A 13,564-nucleotide genomic window follows, 5' to 3' on the forward strand; every position below is an offset into this window, starting at 1 on the left:
AATTGAAAAGAAATAAAATGTTTTCTGTAAGAGGTCTGTATTGCATTCCAGTACAAGACAGCAATTAGGAATTACAAAAGAGTATTTTATTATTATTATTTATTATTTATGCAATGCCAACATGGGATTCTTCCCTAGAGAAAAGACAACAATGAGGTATCTAACACTTCTGTTGGAGACTATTTTCTCACTCTTATTGGAATACCTTCTCATTATCTTCATTGCAGCAGTATCTGTTATCCCAGACATGAGTATCTGTGCTAGGTGCTAAATATATACAGAATGACAAGAAAATGCAAAGACCCTGTCTGCTTTCTCTGAAGACAAGAGCCAAAGATGACTGAGCAGACAAACAGAATGCGTGTGAACTAGTAAAAGGGTACCAGTCTGCTGGAAAAGGTGTAGTTAGTGTTCAGTAATTGCCCACAGCTGCGAAGATTCTTGGTATATATTTATCACTGTACCATTACTTCTTGCTGCATTTGCTGCAGCTTCATCTGCAGGTTTTCATGGCTTGTTCTCAGGCTTTGGAGCTTTGCCTCTATTTTGTAGTTTTTGTCTTCCTGGCAGTCGTGAAGAAATTGCATTTTGTCCTTCCATTTGTTAAACTGCTTCTTCATGTACCTGCCAGCGATACAGGAGGGTGGGAATATTGCTACATCACATACACACAAACACATGCAGTCATGGAAAAGAGCAAACACTGAGGCACAAACTTTTTTTCTCTTCGTCAGTTAAGGAATATTTTGTCAGCTGTGGGGTTAGAGGCCAGTATTTCAGAAACTGGGCTGTATCCATGGAATTAGCAAGAAAAGGAGTATTCTAGATGAGGAAAGATGTGAGCTGAGAGGAACTGTGGCCTGGGCTGAATCTTGCATCTTGGGGTTCTGCCTTTCCCACAAAGGTGGCTGCAACAGGAGAGATGTTACGGCAGTTCCTCTGTCTAGAAGAGAAGTACTTATGGCAACTCCCTGACCAGCAAAAATTCCCAACGTTTTCCCCTGGGCAACAAAGGGGTAAAAGCACCTCCTACCCCTTGAACTGAGTTCTTTCTTGCTCCTGGTATACTCTGCAGCTTGTTTGGTGATAGCAATACTTTCTGCACAGGCCACTTGTCCTTGAAAAGATATTCTGATTTTTGCAGAGAGGCATCACCCTCCTGCACACACCAGAGATACAGAATTACCTACTCAGAGCACAGTGTGACAAAACAACCACCCACATCTCTGTTGGCATTTCTCTAAGAAGTCAGGGTAGAGATACAGATCTGTCTTCACTACAGCTGAGGTGGAGACAGACAGAAGAGTTTGTTAACACTACAGTAACGAATATAACTGCTTAATTCCACACAGCTGAAATAGTTATCTCCCTTGCCTAGTTAAATCCAGAAGTTTATCTGATTCACTTTCCTTGGGGTATGCATTGGATCTGAGGTGAGAGCCCCATCAGTTTCACTGGAGTTGTGCAAGTTTTGTCTGAATGGGACAGTGAGTCAGATAATTTAAAATTAAAATTAATATTACAGTGGTCCCTTATAAGAGCATTTAATCAGCCTTTACTGTAAAACGCTGACACCCTTCAACTAACTCAGAGCCTGGTTCTGTGAACAGGCACATCAATGCTGGAAGTCGGTCCACAAATAAGAACAAAGAGCTTCCCATGAGTAGTAAGATTCATTCACCCAGTTATATGATAAGGTCTGGGTCAGAAAGTGGTGCAGTACTTCAGGACCGGGCTTCCCAGATATCTATCGACTATTACGATCTGAAGGAAAGCTGAAGATCTTTGCCCTATCTCTTTATTTTCCCCCGTGAGAACATTGAGCGAGATAAGGACGCAGACTTACAATGACACTGCAATTGCTTTGCTCTAGTCTTGGAGCGCCCTTGTGTGAATTTGGAGTAGCAATTGTACATTGACTTATCAGAATGAAACAAAACAGGAACAGAGGGAACTGAATATACTGAAGGAAATAAAAAGAGTAGATTCAGGATCAAATTCTACACTTTGCTGTAATTCCATTGATTTCAGTGGTCACAAACATGATTGTATCTACAGCACATTGATATATAATTCCAACGAGGAAGAAGAGGAAAGCAAAAGTGAAAGAAAAAGGTAAGCATAATTTCCCATACACCACCCCTCCGCAACAAACAATCCACCCCAATAAATTTATAGTTTAGGAATTAATTTTTTATTGTGTCAAAGGTTTGAATATCAGAAGGGACCCTGTGATAGCCTAAGTCATGGAATTTTTACCAATAGGTACTCTATTAAACCTGTAGCCTCTATTTGACTTACAGCATTTTTTAGAAAGAATTATGAAATTTGTTTTGATTAAACCTTATTCAAAGAAAAATTTGAAAAATTATGCTAATTTTATGTGAATTTTTTCCCTTAAAATGACTTCTAGAAATGTAAACTAAAAATTGCAGAAATGCTGACGAAAGCAAACCAAAATGTTTCACTTTGCCAGAAATTGTTTTTCCAGTGATTTCCATTTACAATTTTTATTGCTGAATTTTTACCATTCACCCCTAGTTGATAGGATTTTTTTTTTTTTAATCTCAAAATTTCTAAAGCATGGGAAAATCATTTGTCTTCTAGGTCTTCACTGGAGCAGCATTGCCCAGCAGTCGTCAGTCATTGTACTACTGCATTTACTTACCTGGTCTCACTGTGAATGCTTTTGATGGATTTGTGCATTTTTAACACATCTGCTTCAAAAGAGGCTATTGCCTATAATAAAAAAAAAAAAGAGAAAAGTATCTATTCATAACTTTATCAGCAATAGCATTTCATTTTCTATACAAATTTTGGTATAAGAGGGCATGGTGTATTTGGTATTTGGTCTGTTTTACCGATTTACTAGGTTTATTATTTAACTGATTGCAATCAACCGATGGATTAAAGTATTTCTAATGGCTATTAGAATGCACTGGAAAATTTGCTCTGTAGAACAAATTCTTTGTCCTATGACAAATTCTAAGTGCATGTAGTTTTAAATTAGATCAAAATCCTCACTCCCTGGAATTTCTGCAAAATGGAATATTCTGATTTACTAACAGTTTCTCCCAAATCACACAACTGCTCTGGGACAAGGAGATGGAGGGAGACAGACTGGGTGTGGAAGAGAGAAGAGAAACTCTGGTCTTTGGATGGAAGTAGCAGTCCCTGAGCCATGCAGGGGACAGTAGCCCAGAAGTCAGGGAAACAAACAATTTCCAGGTAGCTTCTTTAGAGGCACGGTATGATCTACACTGAAATCAGGGCTGCCAGGAAATTATAATCTGGGTCCCCAAGACCTCCAAGCTCATGGATTCCACTAAAAGCTATCATTGGACTCACAGTCTGCATCTTTTTAAGCAACATTGAAATCATCTGCTCAATAAGGTATTGGAAAACAGTATAAAACTGCTCAAAAAGGATTCTCAGCCCAGAGAGAAAAATGAACAAGAGAGCAAAGTATGTGACAGACTCCCAGTACAGGGATGCAAGTCCTGTCTCACTGTCTTCTAAAATGATAAATGCCAGCCATCAAAATTATATGCTTCAGCAATGTCTCCCGATAACTCCTCCTATGGATATGTGCTGGCTGGGACTATGCCTTGAGCTGGGCAGCAGAGTCCTGAGTGGCAGGTCTTCCAAAGGGCAGCACAGGAGTAGCAGCCAAAGGAGTGACCTGACGTGCACAGGCTATTTCTCAGTTACTGCGCCCTTGGCTCTGGAAAGAACAAGATGAGTGGATGACACAGACTGGTTTGAACACAATCGAGTGTTCCCTGTATTCTGAGTATGTGCAGAGATACCAACCTCTCAAATAAATATAGAAAGAAAAAACTGCTATGTACTTATTTTTATCTACACTGTCCTGCCCACTCCTCTAGCATTGTTTCTAGGCAGGGAACCTGGAAATGGATTACTGGAGAGCTTTTATTCATGAGCTATTTTAGTTGGAGCGGACACTACTCTGGGTTTATCCCATTCTGTCCTCTTGCTATTGCCATGGTGACAAAAGTGGCCTGAGCCTAATAAGAATTAAGACATCCTTTCTTGACATTTGCTTGCAGTAGGAGGACATGATGGCATATTTTACTGTCAGAATAGGGAGAACGCCAGTCTTAGCTAGTCTTTAATGTGCTACTCTAAGACAACTTGGGGGAAGCAGAGGGGTAGTAACAGGGCATATAGTCTTACAAATGCTTCTGAAGGTCATGGAAATCAAGGAGTCAGTAACTAATCTTGGGAGGGTATCAAATTCAAGCTTCGCTAATTTTTCAGATTCCACATTTTTTTCCATAAGTGAGAAATTAACAGAAAGGTGAAGCTGCTCATTAAATGTCTTTCTCATTGGTAATTAAAAGGCAATTAGATAGTTAACTTGGTAGGTTGTCTTCACAGCTTAATCACTATTACAGCTTTGTGTTTTGCTCACCTGAGCTTTAGTCTTGCCTTGCTCTGGTGTCTCGCTATTATTCTCTCTCTTCTGCATCACAGTTCTGTTTTCAGATATGAACTTGGATGACTCCAGGACAGGTCTGTCCACTGGGAAAGATAAGTTTTCAGGGCCAGGTAGAGGTGAAGCACTGACTTCTACAGGGGGACTGTATACCAACAGAAATATAATGAGTAGAGAAAGGATCAAGCCCTATAGGGTACCCAGAAAGATCAATAAAACTAATGCACTGTAAGTAGACAGACAGCTGTGACTAAGCAAGAATTATGGTTTAGCTATGCCTGTTGGTATATTTTGGCTGAAAGAATGAAATTCCTGAAAACGAATTCCACTCTTTTAATGGAATCTCATCAACAGGTTCTCCTTTACAGCCATTTATTATATTATCAGTGCAATTTGCTGTTTCTCTTTTTTGCTTCCTTTAGCCAAGAGCTAAATATATTCAGAAATTCAACAACAAAAATATAGCAAAGGGCCAGATATCCTGGCATTCAGCCCATTCTATGCTAGAAAAAGCCCAGATATCTATCAGTCCCACAGTGACACCTTTAACAGCAACCCCAAATTCTTCTTTCTCTCACTGCTACACATGCATTAGATAAGCAAAATCCCACAAAATCACAGAGAAATATTGATTGTTCACAGAAGGATTAAGTGGCCTTCAAACGGAAGAAACATTTTTTGTTGCTGAATACAAGTGGGAAAATATTAGCAATGGAAAATGTTTTGCATTTCACCACATTCTTAAAGAAAAGCACTGAAATAGTATTGTCTGTGAGTTTCACAGTAACTATCATCCATTGATCTTACTGTACAGAAAAAAATAGTTTCTTTTAGCAATGTACTTAGAATCACAGAATCATAGAATCATAGAATCACCAGGTTGGAAAGGACCCACTGGATCATTGAGTCCAACCATAATGGTGGACTTACAAGCACAATCAAGTTTTATAAACAGATTTTTCTCCTCCTTTATGCAAGGATGAACTTAATTCTTTTAGGGAGGAGTGACCATTTTTTCCCTGTTTCAGTCTCACTGAATCCTCATTTGGAGAACATATGGGAGATGCAAGAGATGACTAGGTCTTTATACAGTTAGGAAGGAATCTCACTTTTCTTATGTTTGTAGAGTTTATCCTGTATAATAATCCCCTTCAGTTTGTACATATAAATATCAACCAAAATATCAGAGCAAGAAAGGAAGAACTATAGCGGAAATCACAACATCACCTCCAATGCTCATTATTTACCACTGTGATCAGTGGAAATACAATAATGAATTTACACATAACTAAAAGCACAAAACCAGAACTGATCTGAAAGAAATGGAACAGTGAGATCAGATACTACTGTGAGTAATCCCACAGACCTGCAGTTCAGTGGAAATTGAGTAGAATGACAGTGAACAAATGTGGATTACATGTGGAAAGTATTCATGGATAATGTCCAATGAATTTGTCACAAAGGAGGTGATTAAATAGCCATAGAATTGTGGCAGGTACTAAATATTTGCAATGCTTGACCTTAGACTGAGCATAAGAAATGGCACAGAGAGAAAGACGTGACATAAGGAAGGAGGGAAGGAAGGCGCAAGCATGTTATATTTTATAAGAGAACTGGTCATTGGGTTGTCAGCATCGTAACCAGGATTAAGCTACAGAACAATGTGCAATAAATTCCCATTTATGCTTTCCCTTCTTAATGGAAAAATCATGACATAGTGTCTGTCACAACAAAAGCCACCTACTCAAAGGACACAATCAAGCAATATCCCACAGCCTAACACATTGTTCAGAGATTATAAACTCATCAGAAACAGAAACTCACAATATCTTTTTGTGAATAGGGGAGTGCCTCTCCACTATCTCCAGAGCCCTCCTTCTCTGAGCCTCCTTTCTTCTGCAGCGCTCTGGAAACAGGTTGTTCCTGATGGTGCGGAGAAAGTGCTTTGCATTCACTTTTGCTGACATCTATTGGAATGAGGGATAATAAAGATGGGAGTGAGTTTTCAAACAGATGCTGCCCAGAAGTAGACACAGTCCAAGGCAAAGGCAAGACATGAGAAAGCAAAGGTCCACCTGTTCAACAACTGAAGAGGCTCATGTCTGCTGTCTGAACCCTAGAAAGGGAGTTGAGGTGGATGATGATGAAGTGCCACTGGCAAGAGTGGCTCCAGTTCTGTTAGGTGGGCAAAATACTCTGCCTGGGCCAAATTCAGGCAGCCTGGAAAATGCCTTACGCAGGATTGTGGCAGTTACAATGATTAAGCTCACAGTTAGAACAATAATTCTACATGACTAGTATCTAAGTTCCCTCTTGATCAATGGGAAGAAGTACTTTGATAACAGTTTGTATGAAGTGTTAATAGATGCAGCCTTTTGTGCTTCATGTCCGCCTCTCATACAATACCATAAAAACCACACTTCCATTTGTCACAGTAGTGTTAGGCTCAGGTACAACAATTAAGCTCAGTAGCTGTTTTAAATAATGACATGAAGCAATTCCACCCCAGGAAGTGACTGCTGCAGAACACAGGGTAAGCCCCTAACAGGAAAATACATACAGGGTACCTCCTAGTCATTTCTCAAAATGATAATAACATTACCACAAGGTGTCAGCATGGTAAGGAATAATAGTGTCGATATTTCCAATCCCCATTCTGCAGCCTACTCCCTGATAAAGACAATGTGAAAACTTACCCAGCCAAGGACAGCATTCGCTAAGAGTGGAAGGTATGGGAAAAGTAGCTTACCTACTGGTTCTTTTTTGTCCCACACAAAGGATATAAAAATTGCATCTGTCATAGTAAGTAGCTTAACTTTTTAATTTTGGTATAGATTTTGGCCATGAAACATGTACAGGTTCAGCGTTAGAGTAGGGCTTCATAAGGAAACTTAAGTTCAGTGATCAAGTTGCAATATTGCAAAAACAATGTGGGAAAGCTCAATGTCAGACAGTATAGGAGAGGAAGGGGACTTCATTTTAAGACAAAACTGATTCCACTTACTCAAATTCTCTCACTCACAAGCACTAAAATACAGGTGTCCGAGTCGTCTTTCCAGCATCCGCACACCAAAGTGTATGAATACCCATGGTATGGACGTGATGGTGGAGGGTGACATGGAGGACAAGAGATGCCAGTTCTCCTTAAGCCTTCTGGGTTCCTCTCAGACCGCCTCTTTAGTTCCTTCAGGAGCTGGCAGTGATTGTGATCTTCTGTCTCCTCATTTGAGCATCTTACAGGTATAGGTCTAGTTGGTTACTTTCACATCATCATCTCTTGTGATGAGATCTTCAAATGGCAGTCTGTCCTTTGTTTCAGGCTACCTTTTGTTTTCCTGATCTGGTTGTCCTGAAAAGGCGTGTATGGAAGTGCTGGGATCTTGCTGACCAGCTAATTTAGGTTGCACCGTCTCCTACCTTGTTATATCCCTCCTGCCCTTCCTTCTGGTGCTTCCACATCCACATACTCCCATTCACCCCTCATTCACACTGATTTTAATTTCTATAAGAAATCTCTGAATGAGGAGATCAGCTGCCATTTGATTCTCCTACTTTTTCACAGATGGACTATGAGGAAAAATATTTGGAGGAATGAGCATCGATCTGACATTTTTAATGCAGATATTGAACATCCAGATATAGCTCCTCACAGTGTTACTAATGGGGTTTGGTTTTCAGAAAGAGAGGAATGAAGTGGCTACAGATTAATGTTCTCTCACACTAAGGGTGACTGTAGGAACAGTCTAACTAACATTCTCTAGTTTTGGTGCAGACAATGTCTATGTAGATATCTTTCATGTCAAGTGCAGGATTTCAGGAAGGAGGTAGTGAAGTACAGCTTACTAGGGAAACTTTCATAGGTACTTTTCAACTCATTTACTGGAAGAGAAGATGATACTATTATATAGAGCCACACAAAAAAAAAACCCTCTCTGGTGCTGTGTGCAAGATGTGGAATCTCTTGTGCAAAGGAGAAGATGATCTTCCAAACACAAATTCAGTGTTGAACTTCACCACTAGTGTGATAAAAGCATAAGTGGCCCCTGTAATGGAGCCCAAGTAGGTGAGCTTCATTGGGCCCACGCTGCCTCTTTGCACTGTGCCCCTAAATCACAAGAGGCAAATGCATATAAAAGTTTTACAGCAAAATGGAGAATCTCTGGAACAGAGGAAACTTCATACAGGTACAACTTTAGGCTGAATTCATTTCTGAATAAGTTTGCATTGGAATTGGGAGGAAGGAGCACTGGGACACACTGAGGACCCTTTCTACGGGTTTAAGGATGATGTGCAAATGGCAAACTTGCCATAAAACTCCTTGGGAAGAGGACTTGCACTATGACATTTCATGGCTCTATTCAGTTATTTGAGGACAGAACACTCCTTCTAAAGTTAGAAGCCCTCTTTTTTCCATTCCCTGACTCATTGTTCCCAGATTAATAACACTAATATGTCATGGCCATTATGGCAAATACACACACAATTTCATAATTCAAGAGTCTACTGCCTACTTGCCTACAAGAAGAACCTGAACAGGGAATGAATCAGTACAACAGGACTCTACCTGTACACAGTGTTCCACAACAGGATGTGACCTCTTATGTGGTTTGCTGAGACGACCAGTGAAAAAGCAGACTTGGCAAAGGTCAAAATTGAGGCACTTCAGACAGCGGTACCTGCGAGGGAAAGCAGAAGGATTAAGCTACTTCCCCACAAGTAAGCACTTGGTGTAAGTGAGCTTGATTACTGAGAAATTCAGATCCCTGAGTTCTGAAATGTAGAGAAGCACCTCTGTTAGAAGCACCTTTGTTTGAATAATGACTGTCCTCAGCATTCTCTGAATACAGGAGTTATTTTGTTCCAATGACAGTGGACTATTCTCCAGAACCTACACATGATTTTGATATTATTTATTTGCTACATCAATATTCAGTCCAAGGAAGAAACAGTTCTTCTAGTACCATTTTTTGAGAATGCTGTTTTTTGAGAGTGCAGTTACATCTTCACATGCTTCTTACACACCAGCTTATGACTACCTGCTGCTCTCAAGAAATTGTAATATCACATGATGTAGGATTTGCAACTTTGCAAAAAACTAAAAATGCAAAAACCTAAACCTGCAAACCTATTTTTAGGGAGAACAGAGTAACACTATAATGCTTTTCTGAGCATCCTGGTCAGTATTTAACAGATTGTGTTATACCATTAGACCATTTTACATCATTACTTACATGAATAAGATGCTAAGGTGGATAACTTAACTAGCCCATTACTACACCTGATTATGGGACAAAGAGCTAAGAAATGAGATTCACGGGTTTAATTTGCTTTACCACTGAACTGACAGTTTACTTCGAGTCTCCTAGTCATGTCTACGCTAGTGAACTAAAGCGAAACAGGATGCAGGCATGAGCACTAGCCTGTGATGGTTCTCTCTTTCTGTATTTTGTTTGTTGAACTATATTATGCCTGAAGTTTGTTGCTTAATACAGCAGTTAGAGCCTGTAGGGTAGGCAAATAACGGTAAGAACTATTTACGTGGATGTTATAGACTGCAGTAATTACTGACACACCTGAGGCCCGTAATAGGGAAAATTTTGCAGACTCTACATCTAGCTTGGTGAGAAACCACTTCTGTGACTGATAATCTGTAACATGTAGGGAGCCACAGGAGAACAGCAGGCTCTGATCTCAGCCAAGACAGGAATTTTTCTTCAACAATTGCTGACTTCAGAACCTGGAAAAAATACAAGTCTCAAGTTCAGACATTCACTTGAAAAGAACTGGTGTCTCATCTACAATTCATAATAAAAGCTTTGATATTGGACTCTGCTAGCACAGATTTTCCATTCATAAAACATTTTACTGAGTTGCAAAGGATTTGGAATAAATGCAAGAGTCTTCAGTAGCATCTTACCGAGCATCTTTTCTAAAAGTATAAGTTCTCCTGTACTGTGAGATTGACAAACGGCCCTGCAACTTAAAAGTAGATAGTGGTGGGTGATATATCATAGACTCGTAGAATGGAGTGGGTTGGAAGGGACCATTAAAGGCCATCTAGCCCACGCCCCCTGCAGTGAGCAGGGACGCCAACCAGACCAGGTTGCTGAGAGCCCCATCCAATCTGACCCTGAATGTTTCCAGGGATGGGACATCCACTACCTCTCTGGGCAACCTGTTCAGCACTTTACCACCCTCATGGTGAAAAATGTCTTCCTTGCATCTGGTATAATCTACTTTCTTTTAGTCTAAAGCCATTACCCCTTGTCCTATCACAACAGGCTCTGCTAAAAAGCTTGTCCCCATCTTTCTTAGAAGCCCACTTTAAGCATTGAAAGGCCACAATAAGGTCTCCCCAGAGCCTTCTCTTCTCCAGGCTCAACAACCCCAACTTTCTCAACCTTTCTTCATAGGAGAGGTGTTTCCGCCCCCTGATAATTTTTGTGGCCTTCCTCCTCCGGAGGTGATACACTTGCAAGTTTAATCAGCCAGCAACATTCAAAACAATTTCTCAGAAAACCAGAATTTCACTTACCCCATGGAAACAGCTGTGAGTTGCAGTTTCCACACAAGACAGAGTGCAGCCTTCTCCCACGATGGCTGGGATCTGCGGCAAGAAGAAAGGCTCAGACACACCTCAATAAAAAAAAAAAACCCAGATGCTCCCATCATGCTCTGCTGCGATGGTGACAGCACACAGATGGTGAAGCATCTATAGAAATCCCATTTTACATACTGTGCTGAAGAAAAGCTGTTCATATTCGAACCATCAGTATGCAATTTCATAGTTCAGTATACATCAGAATGATTTTGCTTCCAGCTCACTTAATGAAAGGGATCAATATATTATGTTGCTATATTAGAATACTGGAGGACACCGGGTTTGCATCCCAGGGGTCATTTTCAGATCCCATTTTCAGCATCAGTTAAGCTGGAAATACCTGTATACTAAGGCGTGTTTCTGCTATTCTAGTGACTACAGATATATGAAGTCTGGAGTCGCTTTAGCAACAGCGGTATGCAACTGTTCCCAGGACCTGTATGCTCAGGTAAAATGAATGCACAGAGGCACTTACAGGAGGGGCTACTCTGACTGAGAAAAAATACAGAATTTGATTATTTTACCCACTTTGCAGGGTAGCTCCCCATGTCCACAGAGTACCCTACTGGCTTCAATCCCATAATGTGATCAAACATAAAATGTACCAACCATGTATTTTTAATTCTAGATTAGGAAACTCCTACAGAATCTGTTGCATAACAGCACTTCAGCAGCATTACCTGATTTAAGTCTGTTAGTAGGCTTCTCAGGGCACTACGTGTAATCAAAGCCACCTTCCCATCAGAGACAGCATAAAACTGGAAGAAAGCTGAAAACAACCAGAGGAAAGAAACTGGAATACTGGCAAAGCCTGAAGTGTCTTCTGTCTACTTCTTCACAAAGTATCTACATGATGATCACAGCCTACCAAATAAATCCCTCAAGAAAGTTCCTCTTTATTTGCTGTCTAACATGCGTTCAGCAACTACTGTAAACAATACTTTCTTCCTAAAGGCAGAGGAAAAAGAAGGAAAGCAAGAAAATTATGGCAATTCCTTACTCCTGGCAGTTAAGACAACTAAGGATAAAGAAAATAATGAGTTCATTTTCATGGCTGTAAGAAAAATATTTAAATATGTTTATACAAGATATGCCCTATTCAAATTTGAATCGTTAATTCCAAACTGTATTTTGGAAGAAAATACACAATATATAACAGCAGAATATGAAGTCAATATGTCACTTCTGGTCCATTTGTTCTCCATTTTAAGCCTTTAATTCAGGCAGAAATATTTGTGCTGGGCTACTTTTATCTGTTACACAAAATTCCTAAAGCATTTTTTTTATTATTGAAAGAGCTCTAAAAGCTTCCAGGATCAAATCTATAAAACTGTTTCTAATCCAATGAAATTTAAAATTAGGTGTTTTCTGCTCTTTTCTGCTAGGCAAATAGAACTTCGCCTTCATTTTTAAGCTCTGCTTATCTTAAAATTTACTATGACTTGTTCTGAGACTCCTGTGCAAAGATAGCGATGGACAATGATGGAAAAGTATTCTTCTGCATCAGCCTTTCTCTACAACTAAGGAGTCAACATAATTTTCTTTTTGCATGGCAGAACTGTATTCTCTTCTGAAGTAAAAAAACGACAATGGAGATTTTCTCAATGTTCAGTATTTTAGGCAGTGGATAAAATCATACGTTTCCCACCTTTGTATTTAGCCAGCAGAGTGTCTCCTGAAAGGGCAATTAGGGCAGCTGCAGCTGATCTAGTTTTGATACAACCTGTTCCAGACCTAGGAAAACAAAGTAAGTTACACTAGATTCACCAAGAATGTAAAACCTGAAATATCTAAAGGAAAAATAAAATGCTATGTTGAAAGACAACCTCAAAACTCATAACTTTTTATATCTATAAAACTGATGTCGCACTTTAGTGATATTTTATGTCTTTGTCAGTGAATATAACTACAGACTTAACTGTTAAAGGCAATGTGCAATCATAAACCAAAAAGATGGCATCTCCTTCCAAGACCTCATTTTTCTAAGTAAAATATATTTTTACATTTACAATACATGCCCTGAAAAAATTCTACCATTCATTTATGGAAAGCCTTCACAAACATGGAAGGGAAAGCAGGTTTAGAATCTGGCTTTTGTATTATATCATCAGGCAGCTTCACTGTGGCTCCAGATCTGTACTGAGCTCCTCTTAGGCTGATTCTCTTTAATTTCACTGCAACCCAATTTAATCAAAAGGATATATGTAGGTATAGGGCTTTAGTTTTGATCTTTAGATCATAAAGAATGTAGTTTAACTTAGAACAAAGTTTGTGACTTAGCCACCTAAACAAAAAACATTTCTTTGTGTGAAGACAAAGCAGACATGAACCGGAAACCAAAAATCAGGAAATCCTGGAGTTCTGTATTTAAGGTATCTGTTTTGCAAAGCAGTATTGCATTTCAAATTATCATTACATAAAATTGCCCTTAAGAATCTTTAGATAAGCTGCATTTTTACAGAGCATACTGCATAAAGCTGCAACACAGTCTTTAAAGTATGAGC

At 39.5% G+C, this 13,564-nt stretch overlaps 1 protein-coding gene across 5 annotated transcripts in view; it reads right to left on the minus strand.

Moving 5' to 3' along the window:
- The window catches only part of DYTN (dystrotelin), an 86,246-nt gene that overhangs the window by 67,382 nt on the left and 5,300 nt on the right, over positions 1-13,564 (minus strand). For all 5 annotated transcript variants that reach the window (XM_054069389.1, XM_054069388.1, XM_054069390.1 and 2 more), the window contains 9 exons: positions 12,709-12,794; positions 11,741-11,829; positions 10,995-11,066; positions 10,033-10,196; positions 9,024-9,135; positions 6,284-6,426; positions 4,436-4,604; positions 2,669-2,739; positions 465-624 (listed from right to left, as the gene is read on the minus strand). In XM_054069389.1, coding sequence (XP_053925364.1) covers positions 465-624; positions 2,669-2,739; positions 4,436-4,604; positions 6,284-6,426; positions 9,024-9,135; positions 10,033-10,196; positions 10,995-11,066; positions 11,741-11,829; positions 12,709-12,794 — 1,066 coding nt within the window. The remainder of the gene's footprint in view (positions 1-464; positions 625-2,668; positions 2,740-4,435; positions 4,605-6,283; positions 6,427-9,023; positions 9,136-10,032; positions 10,197-10,994; positions 11,067-11,740; positions 11,830-12,708; positions 12,795-13,564) is intronic.

Source organism: Cuculus canorus, chromosome 6 (genome assembly GCF_017976375.1).
Source record: "Cuculus canorus isolate bCucCan1 chromosome 6, bCucCan1.pri, whole genome shotgun sequence".
Taxonomy (NCBI): domain Eukaryota; kingdom Metazoa; phylum Chordata; class Aves; order Cuculiformes; family Cuculidae; genus Cuculus; species Cuculus canorus.